Here is a 20,205-nt window from a genome sequence, read left to right on the forward strand (position 1 = left end):
GAGTTGAGTTGCTGCCATGTGATTGGCTGAATAAAAATTTGCATTAACGAGCGGTTGGACGGGTGTACCTAATAAAGTGGCCAGTGAATGTGTATATCCTAAACAAATACATAAGAATAATAATAAATGCTAACAAAAAAAGGTAAAAAGAACTGTAGAAAAAAATAACAGATCTATTTTCAGTCATCAGGCACCCACATGAAAATATACTATAGTAATTTATAGTAAGTACTATAGTGTTTTTTTAACCATACTGACACCTCCAATAGAGATAGAAAGGCTTAATCAGCTAAAATGTGGTTAGAATTGTTCTTTATATATGGGCGATCTTGCATCATCAAAAATGATTGAGAACATGTCCACTTAGTGTGCAATAAGTCAATATATTGAATATTGTGACAGGCTTACTCAATATCATCAAAAACACCTCCCAGATATCACAAAATTCAGAGGATTTTTTTCTTATTACATATGTGAGTTTTTCAAGAGCAAAACATATTATTAGATTTCTCGTTTTTCCAACACAAAGCAATGAAACGTCTTGCTTGTATTAAACATAATGCATGAATAACAGAAGCATGAATGTCTTCATACAAATTAAATATACACAATCCAGGACAAAGGAATTGGAATGAAAATAAATTGAGTCCCTTCCACCCGAAATGTTTGTGTGTACATCTTCCTGTTTTGATTGTTCATTATCTTCTGCACATATACTGTAGTAGTAGCCGGATATTGATCCTGTAAATGCTTGTTTTGGCTCTGATCCCTGTGGCTGGTTGTTTTGTGACCATACATTCTGAACACAGTTTAGCTGTGCAGAAAACCAGTATGTCTAATACCTCATCCAAAAAAACAACAACACTGAGAAAACTAGAGGTTATCAATGGAATGAAGTGGTCTGTATGTACATGCAGTGGTTATCAAATTAATAAGGCCTCTCTGGATATTGTATGTCCAGTACACTTAAGCATTAGCATGAATGTTATTGTGGTGCGTCGTTGAGAGCTGGTGGCGTGATTGGAGTATTATGCTGTATTGGACGGTGTCAGTATTGACGTGTGTTTTTAAAGCCCAGCCCCAACACCACTGATGTCACAAACAGATGTTTTCAGCTGCAGTTACAGAAAGAGAGAGCGGAATATGTTTGCTTCAGTATTTAAGGTCTTTAAATGTCATTTTAGAAGCTTTAAGCAGAGTGTGCAGAACCACACAAACATGTAAACAGATGTGTTGATGGTGGTTTTTGGTCACATTGTGCACTCCTGTATTCATTCATCTGGAGTTAAAGAATTTAGTCCAGTTTATAGCAGTTTTCTCTTCTGAAATTAATTACAAATTTCCATCTCAATATTTTATATTAGTGCCACTCTGGTTTTTAGAATGACTAAAGCTTTTTTTTTCTACCTCTTCAGTGTAAATATGACTGAGACGGCAAATCAAATCCAAGAAGATGAGAAATATGAGTTCATTTGTAGTTTTTAATGTTGAAAGATGTACAATTGAAGGCTAAATTATATATATAAATATATATAAAATATTTTTATAAATGTATATTATTTAAAAATACATTTTCCAAGACAGACAGTTCTCCTCAGAAATGCATTCATATTAACCTCCAAATTCATGAATTTATCATTTTCTTCAAATATTTGTACACACTATTAATATTTTGTCTGTTGATGTGACTGCATTCCCGTTTATTCCTGGTCAACCAGATCAGAATGTTTGAAATTCAAAAGTGAGGGGGGAAAGGGAATGATAATGTTCAAGACTTGGTTACAGCCTTGGCTTGGACTACAACACAGCCTCATTTAAATGAAACCTCAAGTTCACCTCGTCCTGAGTGATGTTTGCACTATGTTAACACTCCCTTTCACTGTCCTTGCCCATATCATGTGAAAGTTACTGGGGTTTATGGGGTGTTACATGGTCATGACTTTGAATTTGACAGATTGGATATAGTTTTACGCACACAAGGTCGGTAAGCAATTCTATCACATTAGTTTCATGCCAGCCTGTGTGATGTTTAAGTTACGATTACTCTTAAAAGAGTGTGTTTTAAAGTTTGTCACCTGCTGTGCTTTGTGTCGGTGTGTTACTGTGACATTTATTGAGTGACAAGTCTGAATTATTTACTGTGGTGATCAATGTTACCTTCCAAATGTTGGTAATACAGCTTATGTTGTGGCGAACTCACTTGTACAGTGTGTTTTGGTCGACAGCTAGACATTGTCATTCATTTGGTTGCTGTGGCCTTTCTGGTTGAAATGCTGAGTAATTGGCAAGAGACGTAATGCAGCCTGAGTATTGTAGAGCCTAGAATTGGTAGGGGTGAAATGGAAGAAGCGGAAAGAGAAAACACTGAGACTTGTCCAAATTGCTCATTCGTGCACAATTAGGGCACTTTCCTAGCAACAGCTTTTTATTAAATAAGGTTATTTATGCGCATAATCAGTCGCAGATGGAATATATATATACATATATATATATATTCCGTCTACCATATATATATATTGCTGTCGACCAAACACACTGTACAAGTGAGTTCGCCACAGCATAAGCTGTATTACCAACATTTGGAAAGTAACATTAATCACCACAGTAAATAATTCAGACTTGTCACTCAATAAATGTCACAGTAACACACCAACACAAAGCACAGCAGGTGACAAACTTTAAAACACACTCTTTTAAGAGTAATCGTAACTTAAACATCACACAGGCTGGCATGAAACTAATGTGATAGAATTGCTTACCGACCTTGTGTGCGTAAAACTATATCCAATCTGTCAAATTCAAAGTCATGACCATGTAACACCCCATAAACCCCAGTAACTTTCACATGATATGGGCAAGGACAGTGAAATATATATATATATATATATATATATATATATATATATATATATATATATATATATATATATATATATATATATATATATATATATATATATATATATATATATATATATATATATATATATATTTATTTATTTATTTATTTATTTATTTATTTATTTTAAATTTTTTTAACTGATTTAGATTTAATAAACATATTAGTATAGTAAGTAGTAAATCCATTATTAGTATCTTAATATATTTGTAAATGAAATAAATCTATTTACTAAATAGATTAGTATATATAATTGGGATGCAACGATTATAGCTTTTTGTTGAGCAATAGTCACGGTTTCACAGTTATCACGATTATTATGCATTCATTAATTTTAAAACACTACTAGTTTAGAAAATCACATGAAAAATCCTTATATTCCAAAGTGTTATTTATTGCTGCTCAGTAGCCAATTAATACAGCACAAAATAATAATAATAACTAAAACAAACAATAGTAAATTTTTTTGGACTTAAAAAAAATTTGTTTGACATTTTAAATATAGGTAATAATTTTACAGTCAAAATAAATGACAGAACAATGAATAAATGTAAAAATAATTACTTGTCTAATGTAAATCTAAGCTATATATTGATATTCAACCACACTGAACTGATCTGAGCTAAACTGAACTGAACTTCAACACTGAAAACTGAACTGACATTGTTTCAGTTCACTATAATCTTCTATGTGAAGCTGTTTTGAAACAATCTACATTGTAAATAGAAATATAGATGAATTGAAATGAATACATATTAACTAAGTATTTCTTTTTACAAAATTGTTTGGCATTTTCGTTTAGTTTTTTTGTATTTGAAGTAGAAATGTGTATATTCCACACAAAGTATAAAGCTGAATGGTCAGTTCTTGTCACATGACTCATGGTGCACTCACCGCATTCTTTCAACTAGGTGTGCCTGGAAAGTGTGAGCATGTCACGCCACTCCCAATATGCACGTATAAGCCGCTCACCTCCATTGCAAATAACAAACTTGAGCAAGCAAAAGACACGATATTTGAACGGCCTCAGCCATAGTTAATCCAGTGTGTGTACGTATAAGCCTCAGTGTAGAAGCTCAGAACTTTAAACTAGTGCACAGTTAGCGTAACTTTGTTTAGCTGAAGCAGTTTTGTTCCATGCAGAAACACGGTGTTGAGAAGCCTTTACGATTAATCAACCATGATGAATTAAAGCACTGTTAATAGCGAAACCGGTTAGTCGTTGCATCCCTAATATATGATGTTATTAATAATGTAATACTGTAGTAAATGTGTTCAAATGAAACTGTAAGTACTAGTTATGGAACAAATATTTATTGATGGTAGAAATCCAACCGATTTTATTATAACTTAAGTTTGAAAATTGAGGAATCCTATTAATAATTACGTCATGTATATAAAATGTACATATCTTTGAAAATCTAGAGCCAAATCAAAATATTTTCTAAAATGGTCTATTTATTTAAATATAATAATTCATTCATTCATTCATTTATTTTCTTTTCAGCTTAGTCCCTTTATTAATCTGGGGTCACCACAGCGGAATGAACAGCCAACTTATCCATCATATGTTTTACGCAGTGGATGCCTTTTCAGCTGCAACCCATCACTGGGAAACATCCATACACACTCATTCATACACATACACTATGGACGAATTAGCTTGTTCAATTCACCTATAACGCATGTCTTTGGACTGTGGGGTAAACCAGAGCACCTGGAGGAAACCCGCACAAACATGGGGAGAACATGCAAACTCCACACAGGCAAACTGGAGAAATTCTTATGTTTTATTTCGGCTAGAATAAAAGCTTTTTTTCATTTTTTTAAAAAACATTTTAAGGTGAAAATTATTAGCCCCTTAAGCTATATTTTTTTCAATAGTCTACAGAACAAACCATCATTATACAATAACTTGCCTAATTACCCTAACCTGCCTAGTTAACCCAATTAACCTAGTTAAGCCGTTAAATGTCACTTTAAGCTGTATAGAAGTGTGTTGAAAAATATTAAGTAAAATATTATTTACTGTCATCATGGCAAAGATAAAATAAATCAGTTATTAAAAATGAGTTATTAAAACTATTATGTTTAGAAATGTGTTGAAAAAATCTTCTCTCCATTAAACAGAAATTGAATTAAAAAATAAACGGGGGGCTAATAATTCAGGGGGTTTAATAATTCTGACTTCAACTGTATGTATTTTTTTTTAATGAATTATATTGTCTATAATTACCAGGTGTATATAACTACTACTGTAAGAAAATATCAGCATTCGGTACATACTTTAAGTATTACTTTTGCTTGAAATGACCTGATCTAATCCTGTTTAAATTGAGATAAGCCTGCTCCCAAGCAGGTTTGAGCTACCAGAACTGTTGCCATGACAATATCTCGCGGATGAGTTTTGTAGAACGAAACTATTCTGGATCATGTCAAATCGTCAATAACCAAATCCAGCTAATTGAGTAATCCATGTACGAAGAATGGACACCTGGAATAACATTTGATGTTTTGTGTATATATAAATAAATATTTTGTACGTTGTACTAACAAAAGTCTTTATTTAAAAATTTCAGGTGAATGGAACAGAAGCTGATTACGAATATGAAGAAATCACACTTGAACGGGTAAGATTGCATTGTCAGTAAAAAAAAACATACAGACTTTTACAATATCAGCAGGATTTATAATGCATTACACAACGTATACAAGTACATTCATTTTAACATTTAAAGGTAGGTGTCATTTTATGGAGGCGGAGGCCTGGGATAAAACTGTGTCATGAACTTCAAAGGATTGCAATTGCCACAATCTTACTGTAAACCTTGAGTTTTCCCTTCAGTTATGTTTACAAATTAGATTTCCTTGTTTTAATGTACATTAGTTCAGTGTTTCCCAACCCTGTTCCTGAAGGCACACCAACAGTACACATTTTCAGCCTCTCCCTAATCAAACACACCTCAATCAACTTATCAGAAGAGACTCCAACACCTGAAGTTAATGGGTCAGAAAAGGGAGACATCCAAAATATGTACTGTTGGTGTGCCTCCAGGAACAGGGTTGGGAAACACTGCATTAGTTAACAAAGGTAGGGGGTTAAGTAATAACTTGTAATCCCCATTAATGGGGAGTGTATTTCTCATGCTATCCTTTAATTGTCAAGTCAGTATAACTAATTTTTATGGCATTTTTTACTTTCATAAGACGCTGCTTGGTATTTTTGGCACAATCATTCTGCATGGAGTCATTATTGCCATTTCAAGAGTTCACACTTAGATATTGCTTGATAATATTACCAGGTTTGGCATGCTGTCCCAGGAGAAAACCCTGAGTTCGGAAATAATTCAGCCCAGGGTTCCCGCCTGGTCAATGAGCATGTAAGAGGGTACAAGATCAGGTAGTTCTTGAGAGCTCCCCCTGGTAAAGGAGGAAGGGGGGAGATGGGGTGGATAGGGGTTTCTTCAGAAAATTAAAATAAGGGAGTAATTTAAGTCAGGCTATTTAAAGTGGGTTTGGATTAATCCGAATGTCTTACTAACTTAATTAGTTTGTGAAACTTCACTAAGTGTGAAATCTTTTTGTGTTCCCTTTCTGTAAATAAAAACTCAGCTGCTTGACATTGTAGTGATATAATGTCTAATGCTGGGTTCACATCAAATGCAAACCGGAGTATTTGCATAAGAAGAATATATATATATCAGCTCTCAACTGTGTCTTGTGCGCAAGTTAACAAAATTGAACTCACATTTATATTTTATCTGAAAAAATCACGTCAACTTGAAAACATCCCACCAGTCATTTAGAGCAAGTGACACAATGTTTGCTACCCATTGTGTGTGAACCAGACATAACAGTAAGGTACAGTGGTCAGCTGATTCAGAGCAGGACTCATGATTCTGGCCGGTTCACAGAATGTAAAAAGGTAAAGAAAATTCCCCACTATTGCCACTATCGCCAATGTGATCTACAACTTTGACTGCAATTCCGTCCATGCCACAGAGATGAACATTATTTTCCATCTTCCTTCAAGCCACGAGCATGGAAAAACAGCACAAACTCATGTACGATGTTGCGTGCCATTTGACAGCACACGTTATTTTTAACATTTTTCTTAATCATCTTACCGATGATGCCTGGTAAAATGTTCCATAGGGCAGTAACTTGACTGACAAGGTCCCATAATGCCAACAATGTACCAACTTATTTAGTTCTGTATCTGGTGCGAATTATTAATTATTTTTTATATCACACATACACACATGCGTACCCACGTTTTTTGAGTACTAAATTGAATATATTTCTGAATCAAATGTTTTGAATCAAATAAAGCTTTTGTAAAATTTGTGTGGGCCCACATTTCTCTATTGTTTTTTTTAATACGAGTCATTATCATTATCAGAAATTAGGACTGGGCCAATAAATAATATCATATCACATGGCGATAATTTATTTTGATATCGATGTTGATCTAAGAGCCAATCACACAGCAGCAATATGCGACAACAAAAAACAATCAGCATAAAGTCAAAAGACCATTTCCGCTATTTGCTAACAAACTCGACAAGACGACAAAAATAAAAGAAATAATGAGTGGAAGCAGTGACGAAAGTAAACTAACCTTGAGTTATTATCCAAAGATGATAAAATTATGGACATAAAAGGCAGCAAGAATTCTGTTATATGGAAGTGGTTTGGCTATCTGAAGTGTGACAAGGAGCAGATTAAAATGATGTGTAAAGTATGTCAATGGTTTGTGAAAAGTCTGGCAGCACAATCAACCTATTCAATCACCTAAAAAAGTATGACCCCAAAAAAACCCTGAAAGGTTTTCAATTTGTGTGGACTTGCTGGAAGTTGTACGGTATATTTTTATTGTTTATGTTTTGCACATTTAATTTACCTCATAATGCCAGGTTAGATGTATTTTACTATTTGTTTTAATTTAAGGCCAAATGTGTAATCTTTTAATAAACAAAATCTGACTTTGCTAATAAACAATATTTTAAATTGTAATTTATTGAACCCTCTAATTTTTGTTGCATCAGTCATTGTTGTGTTAATAACTTTTAAAGCATTAACAACTTGTATCGAAAATTATTGTTATTGTTTGATATGGAAAAAAATGATTGAGTTTTAATTTTTGTCATATCGCCCAGCCCTATCAGAAATCGTTATGCTTAAAGGTCTATTGTTTTCTTTGAGCGACATGTTCTCTGTTCTCAGTTCTGACATGTTTTGTTTTTTTATCCTACAGGGGAACTCGGGCCTGGGTTTCAGTATTGCAGGCGGTACCGATAACCCCCACATCGGCGAGGACCCAAGCATTTTTATCACCAAGATCATCCCAGGAGGAGCAGCCGCACAGGACGGCAGACTCAGGTCAGAGGACAGTTTTTTTTTTTTCCCCCAGAAGGACCAGTTCAGATTAACACCTGTCGCACATTTATTTTGCATCAACGTTTTAACAAGTGTTTCTTTAACAAGAAATATAAACTCATGAGACACTTGGCTTTCAAGGCATATTTTTTCTAGGTTATTACATTGTTTTCCTGTGTTTGTATATGAAAAAAAAGATCACTGTACAATTTTTTTTAATAACTTTTATATATTTTAGCAAATTTCTAGATTGACCATAGTCAAGCCCAAAGTGTTTACTTTCCAAAGATAATTTATGTTTATAGCTCACTGGGGTCAAAAATTGTTACTATTTAAAGTTAGGTAGGTGGAAATCCCCAAAAGTGAGTGCTGGGTAACAGGATAACAGCATAAGCGGTGCCGGTGTGAAGCAGGAGAAAGTGAAGTTGTTGATAGATTTAGCACTCAACCAATTTTGTTGAAAATGAACTATAATAAAAAAATGCACTCTAAAAAAACAGGATGTTCGCATACAAAACCATGCTCCCTCAGGCAATGTTTATTTTTTTGAGAAAAATGCAGTAAATGAAGCTTTAATGCAGTGGTCACCAAACTTGTTCCTGGAGGGCCGGTGTCCTGCAGATTTTAGCTCCAACCCTAATTAAACACACCTGATCAAGCTAATCAAGGTCTTACTAGGTGTATTTGAAACATCCAGGCAGGTGTGTTGAGGCAAGTTGAAGCTAAACCCTACATGGACACCAGCCCTCCAGGACCGAGATTGGTGACCCCTGCTTTAATGCAAAAAAAGTGTTCATATTGTGATTTCATTAATTATTTAAAAAAACACTCTATTTTCATTCATTCATTCGTTCATATTCTTTTCGGCTTAGTCCTTTTATCAATCATGGGTTGCCCAACACTGTATTTTATTATATTTAAATTCTTATATTTTTTTCCTTAAATGCCATGTTCAGAAATTGTTCTAATATAATGATTTATTCATCAAAGTTCTGGAAGATTTTTCCTGGGGAAACGTCTTCTTTATGTTCCATCCACTTGAATTTGCTATGATAATTTAATAGGTTTGTGTTCTGACAACTTGAACAAATTTGTGTAAGCCTGCATTTTGTACGGTGTTGGTTAATAAACATGAATCATTAGGTAATACTTTAAAAATAATTATTGATAGTTAATCCATTTTTTATTTGCTAACATGAACTAAGTGTTAATAATCCTGTACAGCATTTATTAATCATAGTTCATAAATAAACTTTTGAACAGCAGTGTACAGTATGTTTGAAGCATTGAATGTATTAATAGAGTCAGACTTTTGCATTCTGTAAATCCCACTTAATCCCAGACGACTAAGCAGTTTATAGTCTTCCTTAACTCCATGCTTTGGCTTTAGTGTAAATTAATAACCCTGCAGATATAAATATGAATCTCTGTAAATTTAAATCTGAAACTCCTGTTCATTTATTTACTAGAAACTTGTAATAGTTGTCAATGGCCAGTCCTCAATAATAATTTTACATATAATTTTTCATTTCTCTGCTATGCTGATCAAAATAGCATGTTTATATTCTCTATATAGCTGCTTGAATCTCTGTTACACTGACCCAGCAGAATCTGTGGACATTTTTTGCTATTTTTGTGCAAAATCTTGGATAAAAAAAAAATCTACAGATTTATGTGGAATGATTTTGGGAATATATAATGACTAAAAACTTAAAACTTTAAACAAAGAACACTTTTATTTAAGCTATACAATAGAAATATAATTAGATCCACTTGTCTGATTAAAAAATCAAGTGGATGCATAATATAATCTATATATAAATAAGATATCTATATAATATACATATAATGTATCTACTAAAAGATGAAAACTATAACTTTCCAAACTTTATTGTAATTAAATTATATAAACATTTGCATATTAGTGAATAATAATACGTTAATATAAAAACTGAGTTATATTTACACCTGTGTACATAAAAATAAACTCATGTGGGCCTACTATACCTCATTCTGAAGGCAATTAGTCTCTGTGATTTCCACAGATTTATTTTGACAGTGTTCTCCCTCCTTGTCTCTGTGCAGAGTGAATGACTGTATACTGCGGGTGAATGATGTAGATGTGAGAGACGTAACTCACAGCAATGCCGTGGAGGCGCTGAAGGAGGCAGGCTGCATTGTCAGACTGTACGTCAGAAGAAGAAAACCCCTCTCAGAAAAAATCATGGATGTAAAGCTGGTAAAAGGTCCTAAAGGTAAAGTTATTCTTCATCTTAAGGTTAGAGAATAAAAGCCTGCTACAGTATGTGCGGTTACTGTAGTTTGTGTTTACTCTGACCTTTTCGACAGGTCTAGGTTTCAGTATAGCAGGAGGTGTTGGGAACCAACATATTCCTGGGGACAACAGTATTTATATCACCAAAATCATTGAAGGAGGAGCTGCCCATAAAGATGGAAGGCTACAAATTGGGGATAAACTGTTGGCTGTAAGTAAAACTTGGCTTATTTTATTTTATTTTATTTTATTTTATTTTATTTTATTTTATTTTATTTTATTTTATTTTATTTTATTTTATTTTATTTTATTTTATTTTATTTTATTTTATTTTATTTTATTTTATTTTATTTTTTATTTTATTTTATTTTATTTTATTTTGTATTTATTTTATTTTATTTTTTATTTTATTTTATTTTATCTTATTTTATTTTATAATTTTTTTTTAATTTAATTTTATTTTATTTTATAAATTTTTTTTATTTTATTATTATTTTTTTTATCCTATTTTATTTTATTTTATGCAAAAGTGCTGTCACTATCAATCAGAAGACATCAGTTTACATCTGATGATTTTATTTCATATTTACAAAAAATAATTCACTTTTAAAAAATATTTATTAATATATTCCTGCAAGAATAAAATCGCTACTTTTAAATTGAAAATTTACATATTCACTTAAAGTTAGAAGATATGTTTGTTTTATTTTTTGTTTTGTTTTCAAAAGTACTGACAATATCAACAAAGACAACAGTCTATAGAATATAATACACAAGACATGTCCATCTTATGGTTTTGCATGGGGAAAAGTGTAACAATCAATATGGCGAATGAAGTGTCGCCTACTAGAACAGGAGTCAATCATCGATCACCATATACTGACGTTTCTTCAGGGGAGAAGCTTGGACCAACAAACACACTGGAATCTCAGCGAATACTTGCTTCACAGACATAAGAAATAAATCCAAATAAAGCTTGAAATCTGTACTTTTAAGTAAACCAACTACACTTCGTTTTGTAATCTGTATGAAATGAATGCGAGATACAATCCGTCTTGTTAAACACACATCACATGACAGCAATTACTCAAACGCCCACAAACTTGTAAACAAAGAGTCGCTGTCATTTCTGGAGGTGATTCACCATCAAGACTAAGTTGTAAATTACTTCTGAAGACCAGCGTGATCTGACAAAGCGTTATTCAGAGGATGATAATATGTAGAACAGCCATAAATGAGGTTGGTGTCGAGATCTCGTTTCTTTCAAATGTGCATGCACACTAGCTCGGGCAACCTTACAAAATGCAGACTTAGTTTGATTTGAATGTTTAGAAATGAAACTTATGAGACGATTGTTGTTTAATTTTATTGGTGATTTCAAATATGTTATGTAATTGTTAGCTTGGCAAACAGTTTTGGAGAATTTGATGTTTTCCTATTTAGACAGAATACTCGAGCATACTGCTGGAGGTGCGTTTTAAAGATGGCCGCCCAGGGAAATTACTTGCCTTAAAGGGGCTTTTATGTCAATCAGTAGAGAAGCATTTATAACTGGCTATTTTATTTCATGTTTACAAAATTATTAATTAAAAAAAATCCTTTAAGAAAAAAATCACTACTTTTATATAAAAAATTTTTATATTACCTTAATTCTCTTAAGTAAGAAGATATGTTTATTTTATTTCTTTATTTTGTTTGCTTTATTTCTTTGTATTTATTGTTCTGTTCTGTTCTGTTCTGTTTTGTTTTATTTCAAAAAGTGCTTTCATTATCAGCAAAGAGCATAGAATCACCAAGAGCCGACACTCTAGTGCGAGATGGTGCAGCAGCCATTTTGAAATGAAAGTTCCTATAGAACAACAGCATTTTATAAGTCTGTAAAATAAACTATGAAAAGTGCTGATGATTGCGATAGTAAGTGTTGTATTTTCGTCTTTCAGGTTGTATCTTAGCTTTAATGCACTTTTTAAATAAATAAATAAAAACAAAGCAGCTGCTTGCCATCGCAACAGCAATAAAACCCGATGGACAGCCGACCGCTTTCACTCCAAAATGGCGGAATCCGGGGCTGTTGCTGAGCGCTGCTGTTGCAATGGAACGTTCTATTGAGTGTCGCCTCTTGGTCATTCTAAGTTCTTTGATATCAGTCAGTAGATGACAGTTTACATCTGACTATTTTAGTTCACCTTTACAAAAATAATACACTTTAAAAAATCCTCCAAGAATTAAATCCCTACTGTTTTAGTCAATACAAATTAAATTAAATAAATAAATAAAACTTTTATTCAACACTTATGCTTCTAACACTTTCTTTTAACAATACTTCAAATAAATGTTGATTTTTTTTTATCCCATCAAAAGGATCTTGAACAAATCTATCAGGGTTTTCACAAAAATATTAAGCGGCACAACAATTTGTAGTGTTGATAATAAATAATCTTTCTTGAACACCAAATTATTTCAGCATGATTCCTGTAGGACTATGTGCCATCGCAGATGTAAATTACATTCTGTGCTGCATTAAACAGAAAACATTTTTAATAATATTTGACAATGCTACAATATTGTTGATCAAATAAAGTGTTTGTGAGCATACTAATTTCAAAAGGATTAAAATATGTCACAGACCCATGACACATGCTTGATCTGATGGTTTCTGTGTTTGGTTTCAGGTGAATGCTGTTTGCCTTGAAGAGGTCACTCATGAAGATGCCGTGGCTGCCTTGAAAAACACCCCTGATGTTGTCTATTTAAAAGTGGCAAAACCCACTAGTGTCTTTATGAATGATAGTTACGCTCCTCCGGATGTCACCAGCTGTAAGTAAACCTGTCCTGAAGTAAACTATAGCCTTGCAGCTTTTTTGCAGGAAAAAACCTTGCTTTTAATGAATGATTCAACTTGGGTTCATCTTCATAAAACAAATTAAGATGTTTTTTAGGGAGATGCAAATACTGGTATTAGGCCTGATAACTGATCTCTTTCTCACAGACATCAATAGAAAGCTTGTAGTTTGGTACTGTATGTCAATAGCAATGACAGTAAACTACGGATATCACTAGGGCCAGACAGAATCTGCGAACATTTTTGTTATTTCTATTCAGAATTAATTTTTTTTATTTATCAGAATCAGAATCAGAATCAGAATCGGTTTATGCGGAAATCCACAGATTTTTTATACTATCATAACTAAAAACTTAAATTATGAAGTAAAAAATAATATATATTTTTTTACTTTTATTTAATGTTTACATTGCAAATCTAATTAGATCCACTTATTTGGTAAACAACGCAAGTGTCTCCTAAAATACATCTACTAAATTAATTATTAATTAATTTATTTTAATTAATTTGTTTCTTTATTCTATTTTATTTTAATTAATTAATTTTATTTAATTACATTTTTTTATTCATTAATTAATTTTTTTATTGTTTTATTGTTTTATTTAATTTAATTTACTTTTATTTGAATGTATTGTAATTTATTTATTTTATTTATTTATTTGTTTATTTAATCATTTTTTTAATTTAATTTAATTTAAATTTATTTTAATTCATTAAATTTATTTATTTATTTTGTTATTTTTTTAATTGCAAAATAACATTTATAAGTAGTTCTATTGGTAATTACCAAAAATGTAAGTTTCAGTAATATTTTTTTACTGAGAAAAAAATGTATTTTATAATTCAGTAAAATTTTGACCTGAGGAAATGTTGCCCCACCATTGTAATTTTATTCACCCAAAACTTGATGCTTCAGAAACATTCAAAAAATAAATGAATTGTGCTAAAGAAACACAGTCACTGAGTCACTGTATATGAACATTGGATTTGATTTTGGTTTTAATTGTCATTTAAACATTGATCAGCCAACATGAACAGAAACTCATTCATATCTACTTGAAAGGCTAGAACAATCATTTTATGCGAATAAAAGCATAAATTTAATATTTTCTCCTAATAAATCATGTCTTTTCAAAATAATTTGATTGAATTAATTTGTGTTTTTAATTTCGGATCTCTTCACATACTTTTTAGAGTTGTATTAGAATCATAAACTTTTAATGGATGGGAAATTAACTAAAATATCTTCATTTGGAAACCAAACTGTCTATTTATTTGAAATGACATAAATAGTAAGTAAATGATGACAGAATGTTCCTTTTTGAGTGCGCTAACTCTGTCCTGGTGCCCCATCCTCCGTCGTGGCTTAAATCCCACCCGAAAGCCGCAATGTGCAGCACTTTCTGTTAATGGGGGCAGCAACTCGTGAGGACGGCCACTAAAATTGACTGTGCAAAATGCTGAGCGATGACAGTCGATAATGTAGCACCTTGGTGATGTTCCAGAGGCAGGCCAGATCCCGCAGCATTACATCCTGAGAAAGGAAGCTGTCATTAGGGCTTAAAGGCATGAAGGACAAAAGCACATTTAATCACGAAGTGCATCACGTGGTCAGCAAATCCAGCATGAGTATATGCAGAAAAGAGTGCGCGTGTTTGTGCAAGTGTTGCAGAGGGAGGTTTAAAGGACGTTTGCACATGTAGACGGTCGCGTGAGGGCGGACGATACGATTTTTCTCAGAAGGCGTAAACAGAACCATTTCATTAGCCATTCGATTTCATTATATCAGGCACTGCGTGGGGATTTGACACGTGAAGGACTGTTTGATGAGAATTAAATAAATGGGTTGTCAATGTCGGTGCTTAGTAATTGCCCAGTGCGCATACCCTTGACTTTATTACACTTTACATCTGACACAGTGAAATAAGGACACCAGATTTATAGGACTGACATCAATTATAGAGCCTTAAAAGGATTTTCGTGAACACAAAAGGAGATTTTGGCCATTATTTTCAAACCCTCCGGTCATTCTATTTACATTTATGCATTTTGCAGATGCGTTTTCACATGTGCTTGCTTTCAACATGTACATTTTATCTGTTTGTGTAACTTGTGTAAACTTATGACCTTGCTAACAGCATATTTCAGCATTTATGCTATAATAATGCTTGTCATACTTTTGTGTGTGTGTGTGTGTGTTCTTTTTAATATTGTTAGCAATATTAAGATACTTTTATGTTTAGTGTTAGCTGCTTGTAATTATGCACAATTTTCTGTATCATTATTTTTATTACCATAGTATAAACCCGTAACATTAAAAGGAAACATTATAATATATAACAGTGTTAGAGTTAGTTTTTATATTAAAACCAATCATTTTAAATGGACTTTTCAGGGCTCCTACTGTCGTGATCTTTAAAGAAATATGTACAAAATTATTTACAAAAATTGCATTCTCCATTTAATGTGGTTTATGTCAACCTGTGTTGATTTCCATGTGTTGCATCCAAATGGATCACCACTATATGTGAAATGGAGAATGAGATTTAACTACTTTGAAACTATGCACACATGTAACATGGACTGCTTTAATGAGTTCCTCTCCAGGAATTTTTGGAGGTTGTTGTGATGTAGAGCACTGCTTCTCAAGCACGTTCCTGGAGGTCCACTAACACTGCATGTTTCGGATGTCTGCTTTCTCTGTCACACCCATTACAGGTCTTTTAGTCTCTGCTAATGAGCTGATGATCTGAGTCAGGTGTGTTTGGCTAAGGAGACATGGAAAATGCGCACAGCTGGTGGTCCTCCAGGAACATGGTTGAGAAACACTTATGTAGAGCTTTGCAACTACACAAAGCTCCTTAAGGATGCGTTTGATTCATCTGTGAAGTTAGAGTAAAGGCATTGAGCCTAAAAGATATACTTATCATGGTTGCCACAAATATATTAAGAGACACACCTGTTGTAAACATTAGCTGTTTACACATATAGACCTTTCTGGAAAATTACTTGTAAACTGCCATCACAAGATCATGTATAATCATTTTTAAAATTAAAACTACTGAAAAATTATTACAGATTTTTTGGGAATGAGAAGTTGTAAAATTACCAGTAAATTTACAGCTGATAAAACAGCACATTTAGTATGTAGTAATAGGGCAAAGTTTGTGCATTTAAGTGTTTTTGCACTGCTGAATATATCAGCACTCTTCCAACAATGCTTAGCTGTGTATAAAAAAAAACCACTACACATACGTGAGACATTCTGCGCGTCACGTCAAACAGGCACTTATTTTTTTGCATGCTGCTGCTGTTCTAAAGACTCCTTTGACAACAAAGAATAAAACTAACTCAGAAAAAATAAAATGCTTCAATAGACATATGCCCTTAACACTAGAACTACCGAGGTGGTCACTTTGACCGTTTTTAATTTTTGCAATATTTGTTGAAATCAAACCTCCATATCTATAATACCCTGACTTTTCTTAGATATTTCTTTCTAACATTGTTATTGTATTAAAATTACGAAATACAAAAGAGTTTGGAGTATTTCTACCTTTAATTACCATGGCGGCCAAAATGACCACATGCATTTAGGGGGGAATTACACTAGGTACAGTTACCTTGAACCGTGCCGATTACCTTGAGCCGTGCATGATTGTCTCCCCTCACCCCTCTCCTCTGATGGCATGCACTCACAGTGCATTTTGCCTTCCGAACCTGTGATATAAAATATACATGTCTCTGTTGCCTAGCAACTTCCTTCTAACAAAAACATCAATTTCTGTTGGCAAAAACATAACTCTCTCTCTCTCTCTCTCTCTCTCTCTCTCTCTCTCTCTCTCTCTCTCTCTCTCTCTCTCTCTCTCTCTCTCTCTATATATATATATATATATATATATATATATATATATATATATATATATATATATATATATATATATATATATATATATATATGTATGTGTGTGTCTTTCAAAGCTGCAAATTCAGTGCCCCGAAAAATCCTTCTGCCCTGCTTGTGAAAGTGAAAATGAAAGTGAGGTGCAGACCTTTATGGGTGGTCTAGTAGCCTAAATATAAATTTAAAGGCTGTATTACCTAAAAGGTTGTATTTTAGGGTGATGACTTCATTAAATATGATGACAAACATTCAAAGGTTCATTTTAATATCTCGAAAGAAGCTTTGAGTGTAGATATGGTTTGTGTGAAAGTTGTTTTGGTTATTTTATGGCAATTTACTGACTGAAATGAGCAATTGTGGTAAGAAATGTCACTCAAGCACCAAATCAGCATAATACAATATTGGTTTAAATGGATACTTCACACAAAATTCAGATTTTCCTGTTAATTTTCTCACTTTCATCCATTGTACCTTTTCTTCTGTAGAACATAGAAGAAGATTATTAGCTGAAACTTTGGTCCATGGTGATTCATAAAATGCAAGTCGAGAGCTAGCCAATGCTTTGAAAGTCAAAATACACGTTTATAGGCAAAACTAAGCTAATACATGTACTGTAGCTCCTGACCATCTGGCCTTATAATGCAAAATAGCTTGTCTGTTAATGAAACTTAACTACATTCTCTCCAAAAACGCCTCAAAAGTACACTATGTTGTCCAACAGCTGCAATATTTGTCAAGGTCTAGTGAGTTTATTGATCTGCTGTCACTCTGTGTGTGCGGAGTAATACACAAGAGTGAAGAGGCTGTACGAGTTAAATTCTGATATCTTACATTTATAACATGCTCCAAGCACAAAAGGAGATTAAAAAAATGCAGGGAATAAATGTAGGGACCCTGCTGGAAGGCCTTTCACACAGCAAGTTTCTTCAGAAATATTAGGCATGTCTGTACTTGCATTTCTTCACATTATTTCATATGACTGGTGCAGTCATTTTGAGATTCCAGGTCCTGACCTCTGTGAGCATCATCAAATGAGTTTTCTTCATTACATCAATAACATCAAATCTTTGTGTTCCGGTTTTCCAGCCTACTCCCAGCACATGGAGAACCATATCAGCACCCAAAGCTATCTGAGTCAGCCATTAACCCCCGCCACCCCATCTCGGTACTCTCCTGTCTCAAAAGGCATGCTGGGAGATGATGAGATCACAAGGTGAGCCTTTGCCCTCCACATTCTCAATCATGACATCCTCACGACACACAGGAACATGTGATGGCGTCAGGTTCAGAGGTCATCTTTATGATTCTTTTGTGTTTTTTGCTGTCTTTGCTGAAGAATCATTTATTTCAAGTTGATAAAATGCACGACTTGCTTTTTAACTCTTTTTATACAGACTTCATACGTAGACTTTGAGCACACTCATTCTCATTTCTTCCAATCCCATCACATCTTTGGCTGCTTTTTTGTTTTCCGATGTTTTTTTTTCCCCTTTGTATCATTATCCTGAAATTTGTAAGATAATGCTACATACGTTTCATTAAATGTACTGTAGCCTGGTGTGAAGACGGATCCATAATTTTAGTGTAGATACAAGGTTCAGAGGGAATAGCATTTTGATAAGCTGCCCAAGGTTAATGGCATTTTTAGTACATACTTTATCTGGGCATAATGGTTCTGGCTTTTTTTGTACTTCAAAATAGACTGTATAAAATGATACGCACATGCACAGTAATCTGATGTGTTTTTAGTTGTGTGCATGTCCCTGTTTTGCGGTTATGACCTTTTTAAAGGTCTCTTTTTAGTATTATTTGTTTTTAAGCATTATTCCCCTTCTCCTGTTATGACTATATAATAATATGATGAATATTGCAACAAAGCAGGTTTATTTTCATATTGTAAAGTTTAAACTTCAAGATGGTCGCTAAACTGTTTATGTAGAGCTGCACACTTAAAATTGAATATGCCTGTATGATTAGTTTTTGTCTGAAGTTGCTTAAAAAAAAAACCCTGAACAATGGCAAAATTGGTAACCATATCTATGAAGCTTTTATTTATAATGTGTGAGGGAATTCTTCATGTATTATGCATTCATAATCCCTTATGAACTATGTTAGAATGTGAGAATCATCTTATGAATATAATGCTATAAATATTTTGTCAACGCCATACACTATTGTGATGTTAACATTCCAATGTTCTCTTACAATAAAATGGTAACACGTTAGTATGAGGATCAGTTCTCCCTTTTGGATAATTGTTTATTAGCTTGCATATTGGCTGTGTATTTCTAATTAATAATGCCTTATTCAGCATAACCATATTATACGTAGGTATGGGACAATAACCATTTTCAAGGTATACCGTGGTTTAGAAAAGTCAAGGTTAAAACCTTAATTTTCTGCTGTACCGTTTCTGAGGTACGTGTATATATATATATATATATATATGTATATATATGTATATATATGTATATATATATGTATGTGTGTGTATGTATCTTTTTTTTTTTTTGGACAGTATCTCCAACAGAAAAGAAATCCAAAGTTTCCATTTTAAATTGTAAAGAAATGGGTGTTTTAGAAACTAACGAAGACAGAACAGAAGTCAACAATTCATTTGAATTATTTATCCTGACATGTTTACTGCTCCAAAATATTTTAAATCTTTCTCAAAATAAAATATATTGCGTTCAATGAGGGGAAAAGTTTAGTTTTTTTACCAAAACGTTTAAAACGAACTGATTTTAGAGTAGTAAACACAATACCGTGAAACCGTGATATTTTTTATCCAAGGTTATCATACCGTCAGAATCTTCACTTCCCATCTACCCCTTACCTTAACTTAAACAAAACAACAACTACATTACTAACACTCAATAAACAGTTTATGATGAGTCTTGAAGCTA

General features: G+C 33.1%; 1 protein-coding gene across 17 annotated transcripts in view; it reads left to right on the forward strand.

Annotated features, from left to right (window-relative positions):
• The window catches only part of dlg1a (discs large MAGUK scaffold protein 1a), a 242,441-nt gene that overhangs the window by 161,787 nt on the left and 60,449 nt on the right, over nt 1-20,205 (forward strand). For all 17 annotated transcript variants that reach the window (XM_056459973.1, XM_056459974.1, XM_056459980.1 and 14 more), the window contains 6 exons: nt 5,479-5,529; nt 8,157-8,281; nt 10,364-10,533; nt 10,628-10,764; nt 13,226-13,370; nt 18,386-18,512. In XM_056459973.1, coding sequence (XP_056315948.1) covers nt 5,479-5,529; nt 8,157-8,281; nt 10,364-10,533; nt 10,628-10,764; nt 13,226-13,370; nt 18,386-18,512 — 755 coding nt within the window. The remainder of the gene's footprint in view (nt 1-5,478; nt 5,530-8,156; nt 8,282-10,363; nt 10,534-10,627; nt 10,765-13,225; nt 13,371-18,385; nt 18,513-20,205) is intronic.

Source organism: Danio aesculapii, chromosome 6, assembly GCF_903798145.1.
Source record: "Danio aesculapii chromosome 6, fDanAes4.1, whole genome shotgun sequence".
In the NCBI taxonomy this organism is placed as follows: Eukaryota; Metazoa; Chordata; class Actinopteri; order Cypriniformes; family Danionidae; genus Danio; species Danio aesculapii.